General features: G+C 39.0%; 2 protein-coding genes across 3 annotated transcripts; one reads left to right on the plus strand and one right to left on the minus strand.

Annotated features, from left to right (window-relative positions):
• The first annotated feature begins 18 nt into the window (after nt 1-18).
• On the plus strand, nt 19-4,648 carry LOC135073498 (amyloid-beta precursor protein-like). The gene is made up of 6 exons (XM_063967682.1): nt 19-147; nt 1,807-1,954; nt 3,117-3,341; nt 3,480-3,584; nt 3,678-3,778; nt 4,050-4,648. The coding sequence occupies exons 1-6, from the start codon at nt 19-21 to the stop codon at nt 4,200-4,202; spliced, it is 861 nt and encodes a 286-aa protein (XP_063823752.1). The 3' UTR covers nt 4,203-4,648.
• A 503-nt stretch (nt 4,649-5,151) lies between these two features.
• Nucleotides 5,152-16,930, minus strand: LOC135073321 (proton-coupled zinc antiporter SLC30A1). Of its 2 annotated transcripts, none has more exons than XM_063967454.1 (8): nt 16,649-16,930; nt 12,250-12,454; nt 11,601-11,853; nt 10,008-10,118; nt 8,972-9,094; nt 7,830-8,005; nt 6,528-6,627; nt 5,152-6,424 (listed from the first exon to the last, which is right to left on the minus strand). In XM_063967454.1, the coding sequence occupies exons 2-8, from the start codon at nt 12,436-12,438 to the stop codon at nt 6,297-6,299; spliced, it is 1,080 nt and encodes a 359-aa protein (XP_063823524.1). In that variant the 5' UTR covers nt 12,439-12,454; nt 16,649-16,930; the 3' UTR covers nt 5,152-6,296. The 2 variants fall into 2 exon arrangements, with proteins under 2 accessions (XP_063823524.1, XP_063823525.1); XM_063967455.1 differs by having other exon boundaries at nt 16,502-16,930.
• Between the last annotated feature and the right edge of the window lie 110 nt (nt 16,931-17,040).

A 17,040-nucleotide genomic window follows, 5' to 3' on the forward strand; every position in this document is an offset into this window, starting at 1 on the left:
TAGTGGTCGCCGTAATCAATGCACTGCGGGCGTGGGCGGCGGCTGCGCACGCGCTTCTACCTCAACCCGGACACTAACGTGCAGGGAGAGCTCACGCGCCGCCTGCTCAACAGCTGGAACCGCCGGTTCGCTGAGCTACAGCAGATCGTGAGTGATGGGGCTTCAAGTATTAAACTAATGCACGATGCACATAGTCGTAATTTCGTAGGATAGCGCACGCACTTCTACCTCAACCCGGACACTAACGTGCAGGCCGAGCTCACGCGCTGCCTGCTAAATAGCTGGAATCGCCGGTTCGCTGAGCTGCAGCAGATCGTGAGTAATGGGGCTTTAAGTATTAAACTAACGCACGATGCACATAGTCGTAATTTTACAACGTTATTGTCCTTGGACGTAATCATGCTAAAGGGGGGTTAGAAGCACTGTGGGGCTAGTGGTCGCCGTAATCAGCGCGCTGCGGGTGCGGTGCGTACGCGCTTCTACCTCAACCCGGACACTAAAGTGCAGGGAGAGCTCACGCGCCGCCTGCTCAACAGCTGGAACCGCCGGTTCGCTGAGCTGCAGCAGATCGTGAGTGATGGGGCTTCAAGTATAAAACTAACGCACGATGCACATAGGCGTAATTTCGTAGAATAGCGCACGCGCTTCTACCTCAACCCGGACACTAACGTGCAGGGAGAGCTCACGCGCCGCCTGCTCAACAGCTGGAACCGCCGGTTCGCTGAGCTGCAGCAGATCGTGAGTGATGGGGCTTCAAGTATTAAACTAGCGCACGATGCACATAGTCGTAATTTCTTAGGATAGCGCACGCGCTTCTACCTCAACCCGGACACTAACGTGCAGGGAGAGCTCACGCGCCGCCTGCTCAACAGCTGGAACCGCCGGTTCGCTGAGCTGCAGCAGATCGTGAGTGATGGGGGCCTTAAGCATTAAACTAACGCACGATGCACATAGTCGTAATTTTTCAATGTTGTTGTCTTTGGACGTAATCATGCTAAAAGGGGGTTAGAAGCACTGTGGGGCTAGTGGTCGCCGTAATCAAAGCGCTGCGGTCGCGGGCGGCGGCTGCGTACGCGCTTCTACCTCAACCCAGACAATAACGTGCAGGGAGAGCTCACGCGCCGCCTGCTCAACAGCTGGAACCGCCGGTTCGCTGAGCTGCAGCAGATCGTGAGTGATGGGGCTTCAAGAATTAAACTAACGCACGATGCACATAGTCGTAATTTCGTAGGATAGCGCACGCACTTCTACCTCAACCCGGACACCAACGTGCAGGGAGAGCTCACGCGCCGCCTGCTCAACAGCTGGAACCGACGGTTCGCTGAGCTGCAGCAGATCGTGAGTGATGGGGGCCTTAGGCATTAAGCTAACGCACGATGCACATAGTCGTAATTGTTCAATGTTATTGTCATTGGACGTAGTCTAGTCATTCTAAAAAGGAGGTTAGTAAAGCACGGAGGGGCGAGTGGTCGCCGTAGTCGGTGCGCTGCATTACCCATAATGGACATTTAATAATAACTGAACAACAACCTAGACTTGACGCAGAACTAAGTGATACCATTGTACTTAGGTAGAGTTGATTGTACAACTTAGGCCCGAATCATGAATGATCGAATTACGATTGACCGAAATAATTTTATCCCGATTAATTTTTGCCTGAAAATACGACGCTCGAATACTTAACGGTTGGCCGAATTTCTCTTCTCGGCGTACCGAGAAATCTTTCCAAAATAGCTCCTCCTCAATTTAGGGCATATGAATTCATAACAAAGTTAAGATTACTTGAACTTACTCATATTTACACAGCAAATACCGCCAGAGAACAACACAGGTGTGGACCCAGAAGTAGAGCGGCAGGTTCAGGATCAGATGGAGAAATGCCAGTTCACGCTGTCCCAGCAGGAGGCGCTGTGCGACGGAGAAGATACCAGTTGTTTTGCCAACGCCACAGAAGGCAAGTCTGGTCTACAGCATAAGTATAAGCGAACTAATATTTAATAGGATAGTGATAGTGAACTCTACACGTTAATTGCATTATTTTGAACGAGCTGTCAAAACATGCCAGTCCTGTATCTGGGGGCACGGCAGTGCCCCCACCAAGTCGAGCAAAAAAGCGGCACGGCCGTACCATCCTTTTCTCGAAGCAATTCAGGCCATTTTCGACCGCCTGTAACTTCGTTGTGGATAAAACTAGAAGGCTGAATTTTCATTAGCTATGCAGGCATTGTAAAGACACGGTATATTTAAAATTTCATTCAATTTGAACCAGTAGTTTAAGAATTATAACGGGTCAAAGTTACTTAATTTTGTCACTCACTGACTCACCGATCATCAAAACTCTAAGGCACTTCTAGCAGACCTAGAAGCTTCAAATTTGGAATATAAGTAGTGTTTGGTGTATGAATCAAGGAAAAACTTAAATATTTGGGGGCACGGTAGTGCAACCGCCAAGTCGAGTAAAATTTTTCAATTTCGGTCCAGTTTTCTAGATACATAACTGCTGTCTACAAAATACAAAAAGAAATGAGATCCCATCAAAAACAATACTTGTCAAAAAAACCAAGTCTCGCAACTCAGTTGTTCTACGGTAAAAAGTTGTGAGATCCATGTAATACCAAGTCCAGGCCAGGAAATCTTTAACGTTTTACATAAATATATTGACTTGGCCATCGCACTAAATAATTTAATTTACACGTGTTTTCATGCGATGGCCAAGTCAATATATTTATGTAAAACCATGTAAAACGTTAAAGATTTCCTGGCCTGGACTTGGTATTACATGGATCTCACAACTTTTTACCGTAGAACAACTGAGTTGCGAGACTTGGTTTTTTTGACAAGTATTGTTTTTGATGGGATGTATTGTACTTTGACGTCATCAAGCCGTAAACCTAACTGAATATGTTTTGAAATCCGGTTTCAGGCCTAAAATGAAGAGCTTGCTTTTGTCCCAAAATTAGTTATTGGTTATTATTAGTGTCAACTAGGTAGATACTTACTTAATTTCATTGTTATTTTCTCCAGCCACCCAGAAATATCTTTGTCTTCTGTCTAGGGTCTCTTCCATGTCTCTTCTATATGGCCTCGTGGTTTTTCAGGTACATCTTATTTTACAGAAATCTGTAAGCTACCATTACTTGTGGGTCACTGCCGGAGCTACGAAGAACGCTGGTTTTATGATTCATCAACCGGCGTTTGCGAGCCTTTTGGGTACACGGGTTGTGGAGGGAACGCCAACAACTTCCGCTCCAGGAAAGTCTGTCTCAGCACTTGTGTGCGCGATAACCAAACCACTACGACCACGACTTCCACTACAACTACGACTGCTCCTCTGACTACAGGTAAAATTATGTTTTACCTACCACATAACAAAACTTGTAAAGGTTTGATGATTATTTGATGAACGGTGTACAAGCTCAACAGGAAAACTTTACCAAGTTAATTGTGTACTTTAATGATGTCATTTTTTGTGCTTTTAGTATCGTCTACGACGTCTGACGTGATCATAAAGAAGTTGAAACCGACTACATCAGCGTCATCTGAAGATAACGAAGTTTTGCAAAATGATGGCCCATATTATTACGGTAAGTAATAAAAAAATAGAATATGCAGTTTAGGTATAGATACAATAAAAATATGGATGTTATTTGATAATAATTTCTTTCTGTTTCTTTCAGATGACTTTGATGTGAAGTGCAGAATAGGCCCGTGGTTGGGTTGGAGTCACTGCTTTGGGGAGTGCGGCTACGGTGTTAAACTCAACTATCGATTGATTAAGGTGATCATTTAACTTTTTAAAACTATTCTACTGCACGCTATTTTTTCATAGAGTGTGTGATCTACACCACGAACGCTGCATGCTTACTGCTATAACGCCGCGTCGTGAGTGATCGTGACCATGACTCTAGGTACACATTAATCATACTGTTTAAAGGGTTTTAGGTAGGTACTCTGTGGTAACAATATGCATAGGTTTAGATATGGGGACTTTTGCTTAGAAAAAGAAGACCCTCACATTCCTAGATGCTTATAATTTAATTTAATTTCAGTTCGGCGCTCCAAAAACGGGAAAGCAGTGCAAGAAGTTGATGAAGAGTCGCGTGTGCAAGCCGGGCCACTGCCGCAAGCTGGTGGCCACGCCAGCGCCTATCGCTCCGGGGCAAGACATCGTCGAAGAGCTCACGTATGAGATACTAAGCTAAATAGATAGTAGATACCCTCTAACTAAAACATACGATACGAATTGACCTTCTTTTTTGAAGTCGGACAGAAACGCAAATATTTACGCGCTTTTGCGTTACACGCGTGGAGTCATTGAGATGGTTCGTTTCAAAGAAGAGTTGGCGAAATTAAGCCAAGCAGTCGGTGGATTAAAGGATTTTTGAAGTACTACATTATTGAATGTCATAGACAAGGATTTTTGAAACTATTGAATGTTATAGAAATAGAGATTTACATGTTGAATTAATAATACAAATAAGAAGTAGTTTTTGTCTGTCTGTAAGGGATCTAAAATCTACATAAGTGAGTCTGGATCTGGATATATGCAGCAAACAATCCAACAACATATGTGGTGATTTGAGACTCAATTTGCTGTTGGCTAATGCCTGCGCCATCGATTCTATGCGGAGAAGAAGAATACGGAGAAAGTAGTTTTAAATAATAATTTAATACTATTAAATAAGTCTATAAATATAATACTTTTAGAAAAATACAGGGTGTTAGGTAAATGGGTATATGAGCCGACACTAGCCCATGTTAACATGGGCATATAAATGGTATGGTGAAGTCAGAAAATTGACATCTTCATTTTAATTATTTTAATTTTCATATAAATCGGATTTTATAAAATTTATTTTGTATGAAAATAAAAAATAAAAAAAATACGATATCAAATTTCTGACTTCACCATACCATTTATATGCCCATGTTAACATGGGCTAGTGTCGGCTCATATACCCATTTACCTAACACCCTGTATAGTTACCTTCTTAAGAAAAATAAGTAAAAGAGGACTTCACAGAACACTCAAAGTTAAAGATTTTCCGTAATGTCCCGATGCATTTATTAAATAGTTTCGAAAGATTTTAACGTCATGTAGCGTATAATAATAAATAACTCTTAAGTAAATGAGCAGAAAAACAAAGGAAATAAAAAGTTAGATTTTCCATTTTATTATTTTAACTAAGCATTATTATTTGTACAGAAAACACCTTTACTTTCATCATTACAAATTTTCTTACACTAAGTTTCTACCTAGCTCCTTATAATACTGTCTAGGAACATCACAGTCGCTTTGTACGCCACCTTCAAACTGTTCATAATATAAATGTATAATTTAATTTGAGCTATTAATAAATATTTTAATCCACTAAACAGTATTTTGTTTTAATGAACAACCTGTATTTGATTTTACAATGGCAGGACTATGTAACACTATATTAACTAGTAGCAACTTAACGAAGTTAACAAAACTTTAAATCTATCAGCTTATCTAAGTCGCAGTAGGTTGAGCAAAGCACTAATATTATTACAGTATTATTATTGTTTCTAAAATTTGAGCTGGGGCATTAAATTGTATCAAACTGAAAATATCATCAAGGTAATAAATAACAACTTTTTACTATAATGCGCCATAGTTCAGGCTGGTAATTTCGATTATTGTGACAAACTAATGAAAAATCTAATTCATAATTAAATAAAGTAAAATCAACTTATTTAAAATGCTTAAATATCACGAGACTATTAATCATGTCGAAACATTTTATACGGCCAACATGGCACAAAATATTAATTGCAAAGAGAAAACTTCAATTTCTCTTGCAAGAATATAGTCGTAAAAACACAAAGAAGTTTTTTAACAATGGTAGAATCATTACGCGTGTAACGTATATTATATGCTCATTTGGCTGTCACTCATCGTGTATCGAGGTGCGCAGGAGTGACATAATGCGACGTGGCAGCTCTAACCTCGTACTTTCACTCTTCTTGTTAGAGGCTGTGATTACCTCGATTAGAAATTTCACTGTTCACCGCATTGGATAAGTTTTCTTTGGTGAATTTGTTTTTAACAATACTGCGTGTGCCTATGCAAATTCACATAGCTACATTGTCATAGCCTACGGCAAGATATACCACGCTCAAACTTTTTTCTGAACAGTGGTATCTCGGCACAATTGCCACTGTTGTGTTCTTATCTCATGGCTGACTTACTCCCAGACATTAAATATTACTAATTCACACACAGTCTGTACTTTTTGAACACATGTTGTGAGGGCACTGCGTTGTGCGGGTAGTTATATGCGGGTGACGGAGGCCTTCCTCGCAGGCTGGCAACACCGAGGCGCGATGCATTCTTTAGCGCATGGAGTCGTACACGCCAAGTTTGCCAGGTCTATGCTAGCCTTCTTTTCGTCGTCCGTACCTAGAAATGATTATTGAGATGTTATCCATCCATATCCCATAAGTTATTGTAAGTATTCGTAAAAAATATTTTCTTAGGCTTAGGTAGTCTAACAATTCCTCACCTATAAAACCAGCCAAATCAAATTCTGGCTGCAATGTGACTAAACCAATCCCGTGGCGTTTGAACAAGTCGCAAACAAGTGCTGAACTCTGTAAGTAGTCCTGAAATTGGAAATAAACACAACATTAAATAAAAATGTTTTCATTATCAACGAATTGTTCACCAAATTATCTCATCACTCGGACAGACAATGATCGGTGTATCTTTGAATTGGTCATTAGTTGGCCAATTGATGATAGTTGTTGTACTAACTAAGGCATATCATGACATATACACATAAGTACTTAGGTATTATTTGCACAAATATGTAAACATTTATTACTCGGACCGGAGTATACAATAACGGTCATGCTCGTTACACAAACATTTCCCCCTTGTGGTGTTCAAACCAGAAACCGCAATTAACAATAATGAACTAATTACGTAATCACGAAGCCTAGCCTATATGACGATCAGATTATGGATAAACGGATAATTAAGATTCAAACACCGTCAGATTATTCGCTTGTATGGGAAGACTTGTATTATGCCCAAAAACTTTTACCCAAAGCCGTGGCAGGCTTCGAACCTGCAACCAACGACTTCGTAGAGGCATTTTAATCACTATCAGTAGATTCGCTTATCTATCATATCGTTATACCGTTCGATATGAGTTCTGAAAACTTAATATAAACCTGGAAATTCCCACCCCCTATTGAATAAACTAAATGAAATGAAAGACAGGTTTTGATTGTACCTATACTTAACGTCTTGGTGTAATATGCACACAAGTCAGTCAGCGAACTAATTATGTAAGTTATGTGTGGTAATGATGCCGCATCGAATAACCCGAGTGCATGGTGTTTGCTTGCTAATTGAATAACAAGGAAGCAATCCAGACTACAGTAATGCAGCTCCAATTTATTTTCCCTCGCGGTTGTATAAAAGTTCCGTACATGGTAGATCCGCTGTCGGAGACATGCAGTTTTCTCGATAGGTACATTAATTCAGTAAAAAAACTAATAGAGCTAAAGTTTCCCAGAAAATTGAATAGGAAGTTAGGAACATAGAACTACAGTTATTTCGGTATGTTAGGAAGTTAACAAACGCTTTACTTATTAATACTTTAGTAGTTCAGTATTCGAGGTTTTGTAATAAGCAGTCTTCTAAGATAGCCTATCCTATATCTTTTTTCTAAGGTACTGTCTCTACATAATTCGAAAAAGCGGTATTTTACTACCACTGAACTGGCAAAAAGTCTTTTTTCAATACCAAAAATAAAGCGCTAAACGCTACTAAATTCTTAAAACTTGGTTTTTCCTACCTCATGCGAGCCATAAGCCACATGTGCTGTAGCCACAAGACGGTCTCTATGTAGCTGCCAGACGTGCAACTCGTGTATCGCCAGCACGCCCGGGAGGCGTAGAGCCGCCGCGCGTAGCTCGCACGCGCCGAGTCCTTCGGGAACTGTTTGCAGGAGCACCAAACCCGCTGACCTCACTGTTGAAAGAAAGTAAAACGTGATGATTACATTTGGAACTATACATTTTGTACTATACTTCATGACGCTTTATGACTCTGGTTGCAACTACCATGCAGACTGATGACCTGAAGTGTCCGAAGTATTTAATTTTCTTCTCGAACAATTTAAGTCCTAGCACAGAATGAATGATTAAATATAAGTATTGGGAATTAAACCTCACGGAGGCGTTGGTTTCTATAATTAATTGATCGTCGTCGTCGTTCGTCGTTTCAGCCAAATGACGTCCACTGCTGGACAAAGGCCTCCTCCAAGGTTTTCCACAATGCACGGTCCTGCGCTGCCACGGCGCTGCGATTAATTGATCGCGTATCCGCATTTAGTACCGCCATAATTATAAAGTCTGTACCCGTACATTAAAGTGCGGTCATAGACATAATATGTCACAACCATAATGAAATATGTTTGTCGGCCAGCATTCCCCTTGCGAATCTTCATTTACGCAACAAATTGTTGGTTCATTGCTTATCACTTGCATTTCAATAAGAACAGTGTGCTACACATTATAACGATGCATCATAATTTGTAGATACAAAGTATCGTAGATAAGTTGGATAATGTGACAACTACTTACTTCATAGTCATTATGCTCTGTAATCTTCGAGTCTTATTGACTGATAAGTAATTAGCTAATTGAAGGAGTAAAACACAATAGATACTTGAACTTGAAGTAGGGCGTAGGACTCGTGATACATCTCCAAAAAAAAAACAAGTTTTCTTCAGGGAGTGAAAAATCTACACAAACAACAAATCAAAATTACTTAGTATTATGTTTATCTTGTAGAATTCTAGATTTTTCAGTAAATTTTCCGAGATCCCCAAAGAAGTTAGGAAGGCAATGGATCGACGAAAGTAGCAGTAGATCAGGCTCTTTGTCTGTGTCCAGCAGTGGATTGCCATATGCTGACACTGTTACGTGTACTTACTAAAGGGATAGTTGAATATGACGAGGATGACGGCGGCGCAGGCAGACAGACCCGGGTCGGCGATGCGCGCTGCCTCCGGCGCCCACTCCAGCGTCAGACCAGCACTCATCACGAAGAGGCTGCCTGAATACAAGCAATATTACGAGTAAGTATATTTGAAAGCCTTTGACGATTATTTAGTTCTATAGAGAAGCCGTTTCTATAAAACGAATAGGTAATCCTGTTAATTCGCCCATAGAGTTATCTGATTCTATAGTTACAAGCAATTGTTAGTTTAGGGTAAGCTCACTAGAAAGTTTTTTGCTGGGTATAATTTTTGCAGTTAATCCATTAATTAGGTAAGTAGAAGAATAGAGATTAACATTTTAGAATTTGTATGTAACTGTAGGTACATTTATAGCATTTTTTTATGAAAGGCCGGATGTCTGTCGAGTGTCGGCATCATTGGAAACCGAAATATGAACAAGATCAATAAGACCTATAAGCTATAAGTAGTCGAGGGACGTTATCGTACGTTTGTTGTTTGTATCGTATCATCGTTCAAATATCAAGATGTGACTTTGGCTCAACTTATCAACATTAGGATAGGACTTGTCACTAGCCGACGCATTTGGACACATAATTGTAGCTTATTGGGAAATATTAGCTTATGTAGAGTCAAGCAAACATCAACAAAATTAAATAGATAGAAGTTTCATCGCGCCTGTAACTGGTAGTACTTATTATTATTCTGTGCTGTAACTAATAAGATTATATTTATTTGTTATTCGAAGGCAAAGAGTATTTATACAGTAAAGTGTTTTTTATTAACTTTCTTAAGTTTCTTAATTTTCATTTTTCAGGATTTCAGGTGCGTTCTAGTCATAATTATTATGAACAGCGAGAAAAAAAACTGCTGATATACCTATGTGTTTACTTGGAATGTTACTTTGGAATAATTTAAGATCGACTTCACAAACGTACTTAAGGAAGTAGTAGGTACACGATATTTTGGTATTTTCATGGAACTAATCTAGGCAGTAGGATGTTTACTCACTGGCGATGTCGGTGGGAGCGTGCGCTAACACGGGTTCTCCAGCTCCGGTCTTCAGCACCACCTCGCCGCCCTCAGTCATGCTCAGCCGGCGGCTGTAGCTTAGCTCTCGACCTGGTTATTGAATATTTAAAAACAAATTAATAAAAATCAATTCATTTTGGAAACGCTGTGAAACGCACATACCTATAGGTATGTATTATGGGTTGTTGAACAACCCATAATACATGATTTGCAAGACGTCAGTAGATGTTACAGGGACGAGCGTGAAATGCACAAAAAAGTTTTAATTTTAGGGAAAATACATTAATATCAATCAACTGAGATAAATAATTATCTTATCTCATTTTAATTTATTTCACACAATAAACGTTTTTATTCAGAAAAGTAGTGACGCTCATAAATTGTAACTTTATTTTTAATACAATAATGGTCTGTAAGTTTACACTTAAATATTGATTTTGTGATACAGAAATGATTCAGTAAATACCTATTATGCCTGTATGGACTTATGTTTTACTCGTAATCAGGTGTTTATAATAAAATGTTTATATGCGTATAACATAAATTATATGAAAATGCATTCATGCAATGCATTTTGTAAATTTCAAGCGTTTTATTTCGTTTCAGATCGTAACTTTACGAACCTATGTTTTGGCTTCACGGTTGTTCGAGAACTATTTACAAGAAAATTATTCAATTAACACAATGGAATGCTTTGGTTTGGTTACTATACGTTACATTCATAAACGTACCGGTTGGGCTGTGGTGTTTGAAAACAAACCTCAATCTTACCTAATACAGGCTAAACCGATATCTAACACGATTCAATTACTCCTTGTAAGTAGGTACAGTTTCCGACGAGAACCTTCCTTTAAATAAAACTGAAAGTTGCCTTCTAGGGACGAGTTTAATGCAACTCCGCGAAAGGAACTAGCTAGATGGAATCGCTAACCTATTCGTCTGGTTTGCACCGACAACACACACGATCTAGAATTTTCTTCGCCGTTCGAAAGTAAGGTTTTGCTGGTTACAATCAAACAACCTGTTAATGTCAGTGTAGGTATAAGTTTTTAGTGAAGCGTTTGATCTCCGGTCATCAGTTGCCATGCACAATTTACTGCAGCTAACTACAGCTAATTATAATTTCTTATTTCAGTGAGCTAACTCACTACTGTGCACTGTGTTAAGATTTAACGCATTAACTGATTTGTAATAGGCGAGATCGATGGCTTTTAATTTCATAATTTTTGTTCAAAAGCATGAAACTGATTGCATAAATTTCGCCTCTTTTTAAGATCAAGTAGATAACGTCATAATACGTTTTGCTTACAATAAAATTAGAGTTTACGATTCAGAAAGGCCTATATCGGGTTGTTATCATCAGCACAAGCGCTCGTGGACTCGTTATCTACTTATGTATAGCAAAAAACCTTCATAGAGGTGGCCAACAGCCTTTTTAGGTAGGTAGATATGTTTGCTATGAATTTTGGGCTAAAGAATCGCATATAAAATACACTTATTGTAAAATTCGTATATAGTAGATGGCAATAAGAGGTGCGAAATGGGAAGAGTTTGCTCGACTTTGAAACTTACCAGCCAATAGCATGTAGTTGATGGCGTGTAGTAGCAGTCCTATGACGGCGCATCCGACGATGACCTTGGGATACCGCGGCGGTTGTCCATGCGAGGAGTGTACTCCCAGCTGTAGTGCATTAACCACCAGAGCAAGAGCAAAGGATGCGAACAGCACGTGCACTGACAGTCTTCCGACCACCTCTATCCGCGCCCACCCGAAGGTGTTGCGTAGACGGCCTTCCCTGCCTGTGCTTTCGTCGGCCCTTTCGTACTGTCGTAACAAAAACGATTATTATCAGCGACTTCTTTCATTTTTCAAATGGTGAATTAAGTTAATGCTAGCCTAGTTTCATAGAGCAAGCTCAACCCCAAAGTTTTGATAGGTAAGTCTTCTTGAGACTTGTTCTCTTAAGACTAGATTGTAATTTTTTTTCTTAAGACATTATAATGCTGTCTAACAATATTTGCAAGGGTTCTGTATTAACACACTAGATTTTTCATTTAGTGACTGAAAACACTAAAATATGTTTTCAGGCAACGAATCCCAACCAGAATCGGTTTTCAGTTCTCGATGCTCATGATGCTCGAACCAAGTAAGGTTTATTTCACTATTCCGTACCTGAAACTCATGAAGACCTACAGCCTACTGAAGATTGCTTAGAAGTACCTTATAAGCTAAAACAGTGGTGATAAGCCCGACGAGGCGGCAGAGCGAATGGCAGGTGTCGACGAGCAGCGTGGGAGAGTGGGTGAAGTGAGACGCGAACAGGCGCCCGCTGAAGCCGGCAGCTGCCAGCAGCAGAGCTAGCACCGACCGCGGCGGCGGCAGCCATTGCAGCCACTCCTTCATTGCCATTCTTCAACTGCTTGTTCTGGGGAGGAAGATAAAGTGTTAAAGATTTATACGGTATGAATTGCAGTCCCGGCAGAACTGTCAAGCTTATCAGGTAACTATTTAGGACCTATTGTAAATGTGAACTGGCAACATTTTAGCATCTGGCATGGCCTTGATGGATGAAAGAATTATTTTTGCAGGCTATGTAATTGTTCTATAACAATATCGTCATAAATCGAATCTATTTCTTCCAGTAATCTGCTTAGTGAATGTCACTCAAGATGTGGGTCATTTCCAATTTCCAATCGTTCTACTAAGTTGCTAGATGTTGATGTCGTCAAATATGGGCAGAGAGACCTATATCCTCGTAATCTTAACAAGATCAACAGACAGAACGTGCTTCATAAAAACATAACCCTGCTTTTAAATAAAATATTTTTTATAATTTTAGCTTTCCTACTTAATTTTGACTATAAATAGTTGCTGTACTAAAAACCCTACAAAAATTTATAGCTTTTAACTTGTCAACATTCGATTATGTATTACCGATCATCTGCGGTGAAGAAGCGGCTTTAATGAGCCTGACCCAATTAAGCCGCGTTAGTTTTTGCCATAAAACCAGTTAGGTCCGATTCTTAAATTCGTCGCTAAGCGATTCTAGTGTAGAGCTTAATGAAAGTTGTTATGGTGCAGTAAGTATCATCTAACGGTCGTACCCATAAACGGTGGAGGAGTGGCGTGTTGACTGGGTCGATACTCAAGTTTGTTTGGACAACACTTTTTATGTTGATTGTTGACTAAGTATGGTCAGAGGTCCAATATTAAGTCGGACGAACGATAATCTAGAGCATAAAGTGCCCTGCCCTCATAAAAGTCATAAGCTTATAAGTTATTTACAGACCATTATTTTATCAGTTTATTCATGGATCATCTAGAATATTTAACATTTTACTGTTCACTCCAGAACTACGGTCTGTCGAGTGAGTTTGAAAAGACCCTCTACTGCGATACAGCATTTCATGCTAATAGGTCACAAACTCTTTCATATTAACCTGGAGGTAGTGGTCATTTCTTAATCCTATCGGGATGTAGCGTCCACTTGGAGCGGCCAGCGGATGATGACACTCACGTCGGCACAGTGCAGTGAGTAATGGGCGATCTCCGGCTATTAGGCTAGCGGGAGCCTCATGCCGAATGCCGATGTATCTCAGAGTACATACATCATATATGTGCCGTCGTAGCCATTTAAAAAAAGATGTTGGGTTATTTATTTCATAAGTTACCTGCAACATGTGTGTTTTATCACACCACTTATAACTTGACTACCGATTACTTTACTGGGAACCGATCTTGGTTTGAACTCCTTTAATCTATCTTGAAACAATATTGCAACTCTTCAAAAAGATTGCAATTATTTGCAATATCATTTTCACACTAATCCACGGGCTCTTCTGATACAGTTTGTCTCTCAATGTAACGGTACAACAAATACCTTTAAGGTCTGTTTTCTTTTGTGCGTTAAACGTCGCGCTCTATTAACTTTATTTGAGATCAACAATCGGCTACCTTTTTTGTTGCACAGCCGGCAACCAAGTTTGCGGAATTCAGAGATGACATTGCTTCATATTAAGTTAGTAGGGAGGTTTGATGAATATACTCGTATGATATATTGTTAAATTCCTTAATTTGGGTTGCCTTTTTATCTACCTGGATGTTGATTGTTATTAATTTGTTTTACTTTTTTATTTATTTACTTCTGCAAGTTGTTTGTCTTGCTTTTCAGTAATTTAGTGTTAATGCACTGAAGCATGAAGTGCTCTTCAAAACTACGCACGAAGCTTCTATATTCTGAGGCACGAAGCTAACATTATGTGATGTGATTTACTGCTAAGAAATAAAAAAGAGAGATGTCTTTGAAATGTTTGTTTAAAATTGGATATTAACGGCCGTTATGTAGAGCAAATGCCTGCTGCTTGAGCGTTAGTCGTACAAAACAACACCTACGCATTTAACCTATTTTTTTGTCGCTTACTTCAATAAAAAAACACGTGTATTCTATAATTTCTGAGTCGACTACTAGATATTTTTATTATTTTCAATTGCAGTTGTCTGTTATTTATAAATTTTATCCCAGAGTTGAATGAAGGTCTCAATTGTTTTCCAACACTTCAATAGTTATTATTATCAATCACACCATTAATTATGAACAGTTAACAAAGCATGAATAAACTTAATGTGGGATACTAATTGCTAATATTTACTTAACTAACGAATTGTTAAAAATAGAATGAAGATAATACCGACAAGATTAATACAACGACAACGAAATGACAAGATCGCTAGCTATATGCGTAGTACCTACTTATTCTGTAATAATAATTTCATTTAATTTAATTTAATGAAATGATTTGGTTAGCTGAGATAATGACGTTTTTTACACCAGTTAAAAATGTCGCTATTTATTTATCTAATAAAAATAATATTAGCATGTAAAATTACTTATATCGATTGTTATGAGATAAAGTAATTCTGCATTCACTGAATTCTACTTTCTTATCAGCAATATTAGTAGCACAGAGAATAAAGAACAATGAAATGCGCTATTAATTTCATATCAAAGGCTTGAATAGTTGCCATGGATATTTATTGGATTAGGGTAAGTATTGCAATTAAGACAGTAGCAATTAAGCGATAAATATTTCAGCTTAACTACCTACTCTTTATACGATATCGATCGATATAATGCCTATTATTCGTGATTAGATTATGTCTGCTTCACCGTAGATACATTACCTTCGTATCGTAAGGATCTCATTAGCATACATCGGGTCAATTTCTGAGGGTAGAGGTACAAATCGCACATTCACTCCCGGACTCATCTGTAACTTGCATCATCATGATCTTCTATAATTTACCGTTTGCATATTTACCACAGGCAAAACGAGGAAGGATTTGAGGTGGAATTGTGTAAAGCAATCGTAATCATTTGACAGTTCATAACATACGATAATTCTTTCAAACGCTTTGTTTAACTGACTTTATCGTACGTTATGAACTGTCAAATGATTACGATTGCTTTACACAATTCCACCTTTGGTCTACTCCCCGAAACTACACGGCTCTCTAACTTTATAATAAAGAATCATACGTTTGAAATAATTAATAGTTTTGACAATATGTATTTCATTAAAAAAAATAATGGCTGTTTAATGCAGTTATTGTAAAGGTAAAGAGATTTGTCATTCAACATGTCCAAGAGTGATGTACTTATTGTGGCAACAGCTGCACATAGCCCAGCAGCAAGGTGAAACAATTAGGCACACCATCTTATTATTATTTTAATGTGTAAACAAATGTTCTCAAGCATTGTCGTCTCGCTAAACGACAAGTTAATTAGTTTGACACTAATTAATTTTAATTTTAACGTAATTAACATTTTTAATCACGCATAATAATAATAACCTCTAATAATAATAGTCTGTCTTAAAATGTTTAAATTGCCATTTAATTATCTGGTGGCGAATTTAATGCAGTTAGAGCATTCACTTGCAGGAAAAATAAATCATTAGTAATCTTATAGATGGAAAGAAGAATAACACAATAATTAATGACCATAACTCCAAAATAAGCCGAGTTTGTATGAGTAGACAACATAGCGATATTTAAATAGAGCTAACATTTGGCCCAGGCGGGATTCGAACCCGCAACCGATAGCGGCGCTGTAGTCCGGTACGTCATCCAACAGGTCAAGTGGCCGTAGATAGTATTTATCGGAGCATAAAGTAGACCCTAGATGTAGTAGATAATAATAGTAATAGATATCTAGATGTACTTTGGAAAGTAAACTAAAAACCTCTCATATGAACCTCTCTATTATAATTTGTATCATATGAATCAAAGAAATGAGCGTCGTTCCTGTAAGAACTAGGTATTGCAAAAAAATTCAATGGCAGTCGATTTATTGTAAGCGAGATGGGTGAAATTAGAAAGGTCAGAGAAAATAATACGAGTCGTCTACACGGCTGGGCGCGCGCCTACAATTGACATTGATAGACAGTCAACAAACAAACAACCGTGAACTCACCACACCGCGCTGCCGCGATATTTCTGTATTGTTTTATTGGCACGAAAAGTCCGGTAAAACTAGGAAAAACTCGGCAAGCCAACGCACTATTTCGTAAACACACTAATCGAAATATTTTCACAACATTAATAAAAGTTTATAACTTACACGAATGATTTGGTTCTTTTCGTCCGCAAAAGTAAAAGTAAAGCAATCTTTGTCACAACACGTTAGTTTATTAAACAATCGCCGGCAGTAGTTCAGGCACTTTTAATATTGTTTATAGTTTGGTTACATCCACTGTTATGCGGTGGGAGCGTCGGCTGAGCCGGAGGCGGCGGCACTGAGCGCGCGAGCGTCTTATCGCGACTCTTGCGCCGATAAGCGAGCTGTCGAACTGTTAAGCACCCGCCGCGAACTGAACCGCGAAGCGAACCCGCGACCGCCGCGAGCCCCGGGCGCGACCAACTGCGTCTGCCGGCAACGACGTGCCACCTCGTTAAACGGTGCTTTAAAGGCTCATACTTTTTATTGGGAGAGTTAATTTCGTGCTTAGCGAT

Source organism: Ostrinia nubilalis, chromosome 7 (assembly GCF_963855985.1).
Source record: "Ostrinia nubilalis chromosome 7, ilOstNubi1.1, whole genome shotgun sequence".
In the NCBI taxonomy this organism is placed as follows: Eukaryota; Metazoa; Arthropoda; class Insecta; order Lepidoptera; family Crambidae; genus Ostrinia; species Ostrinia nubilalis.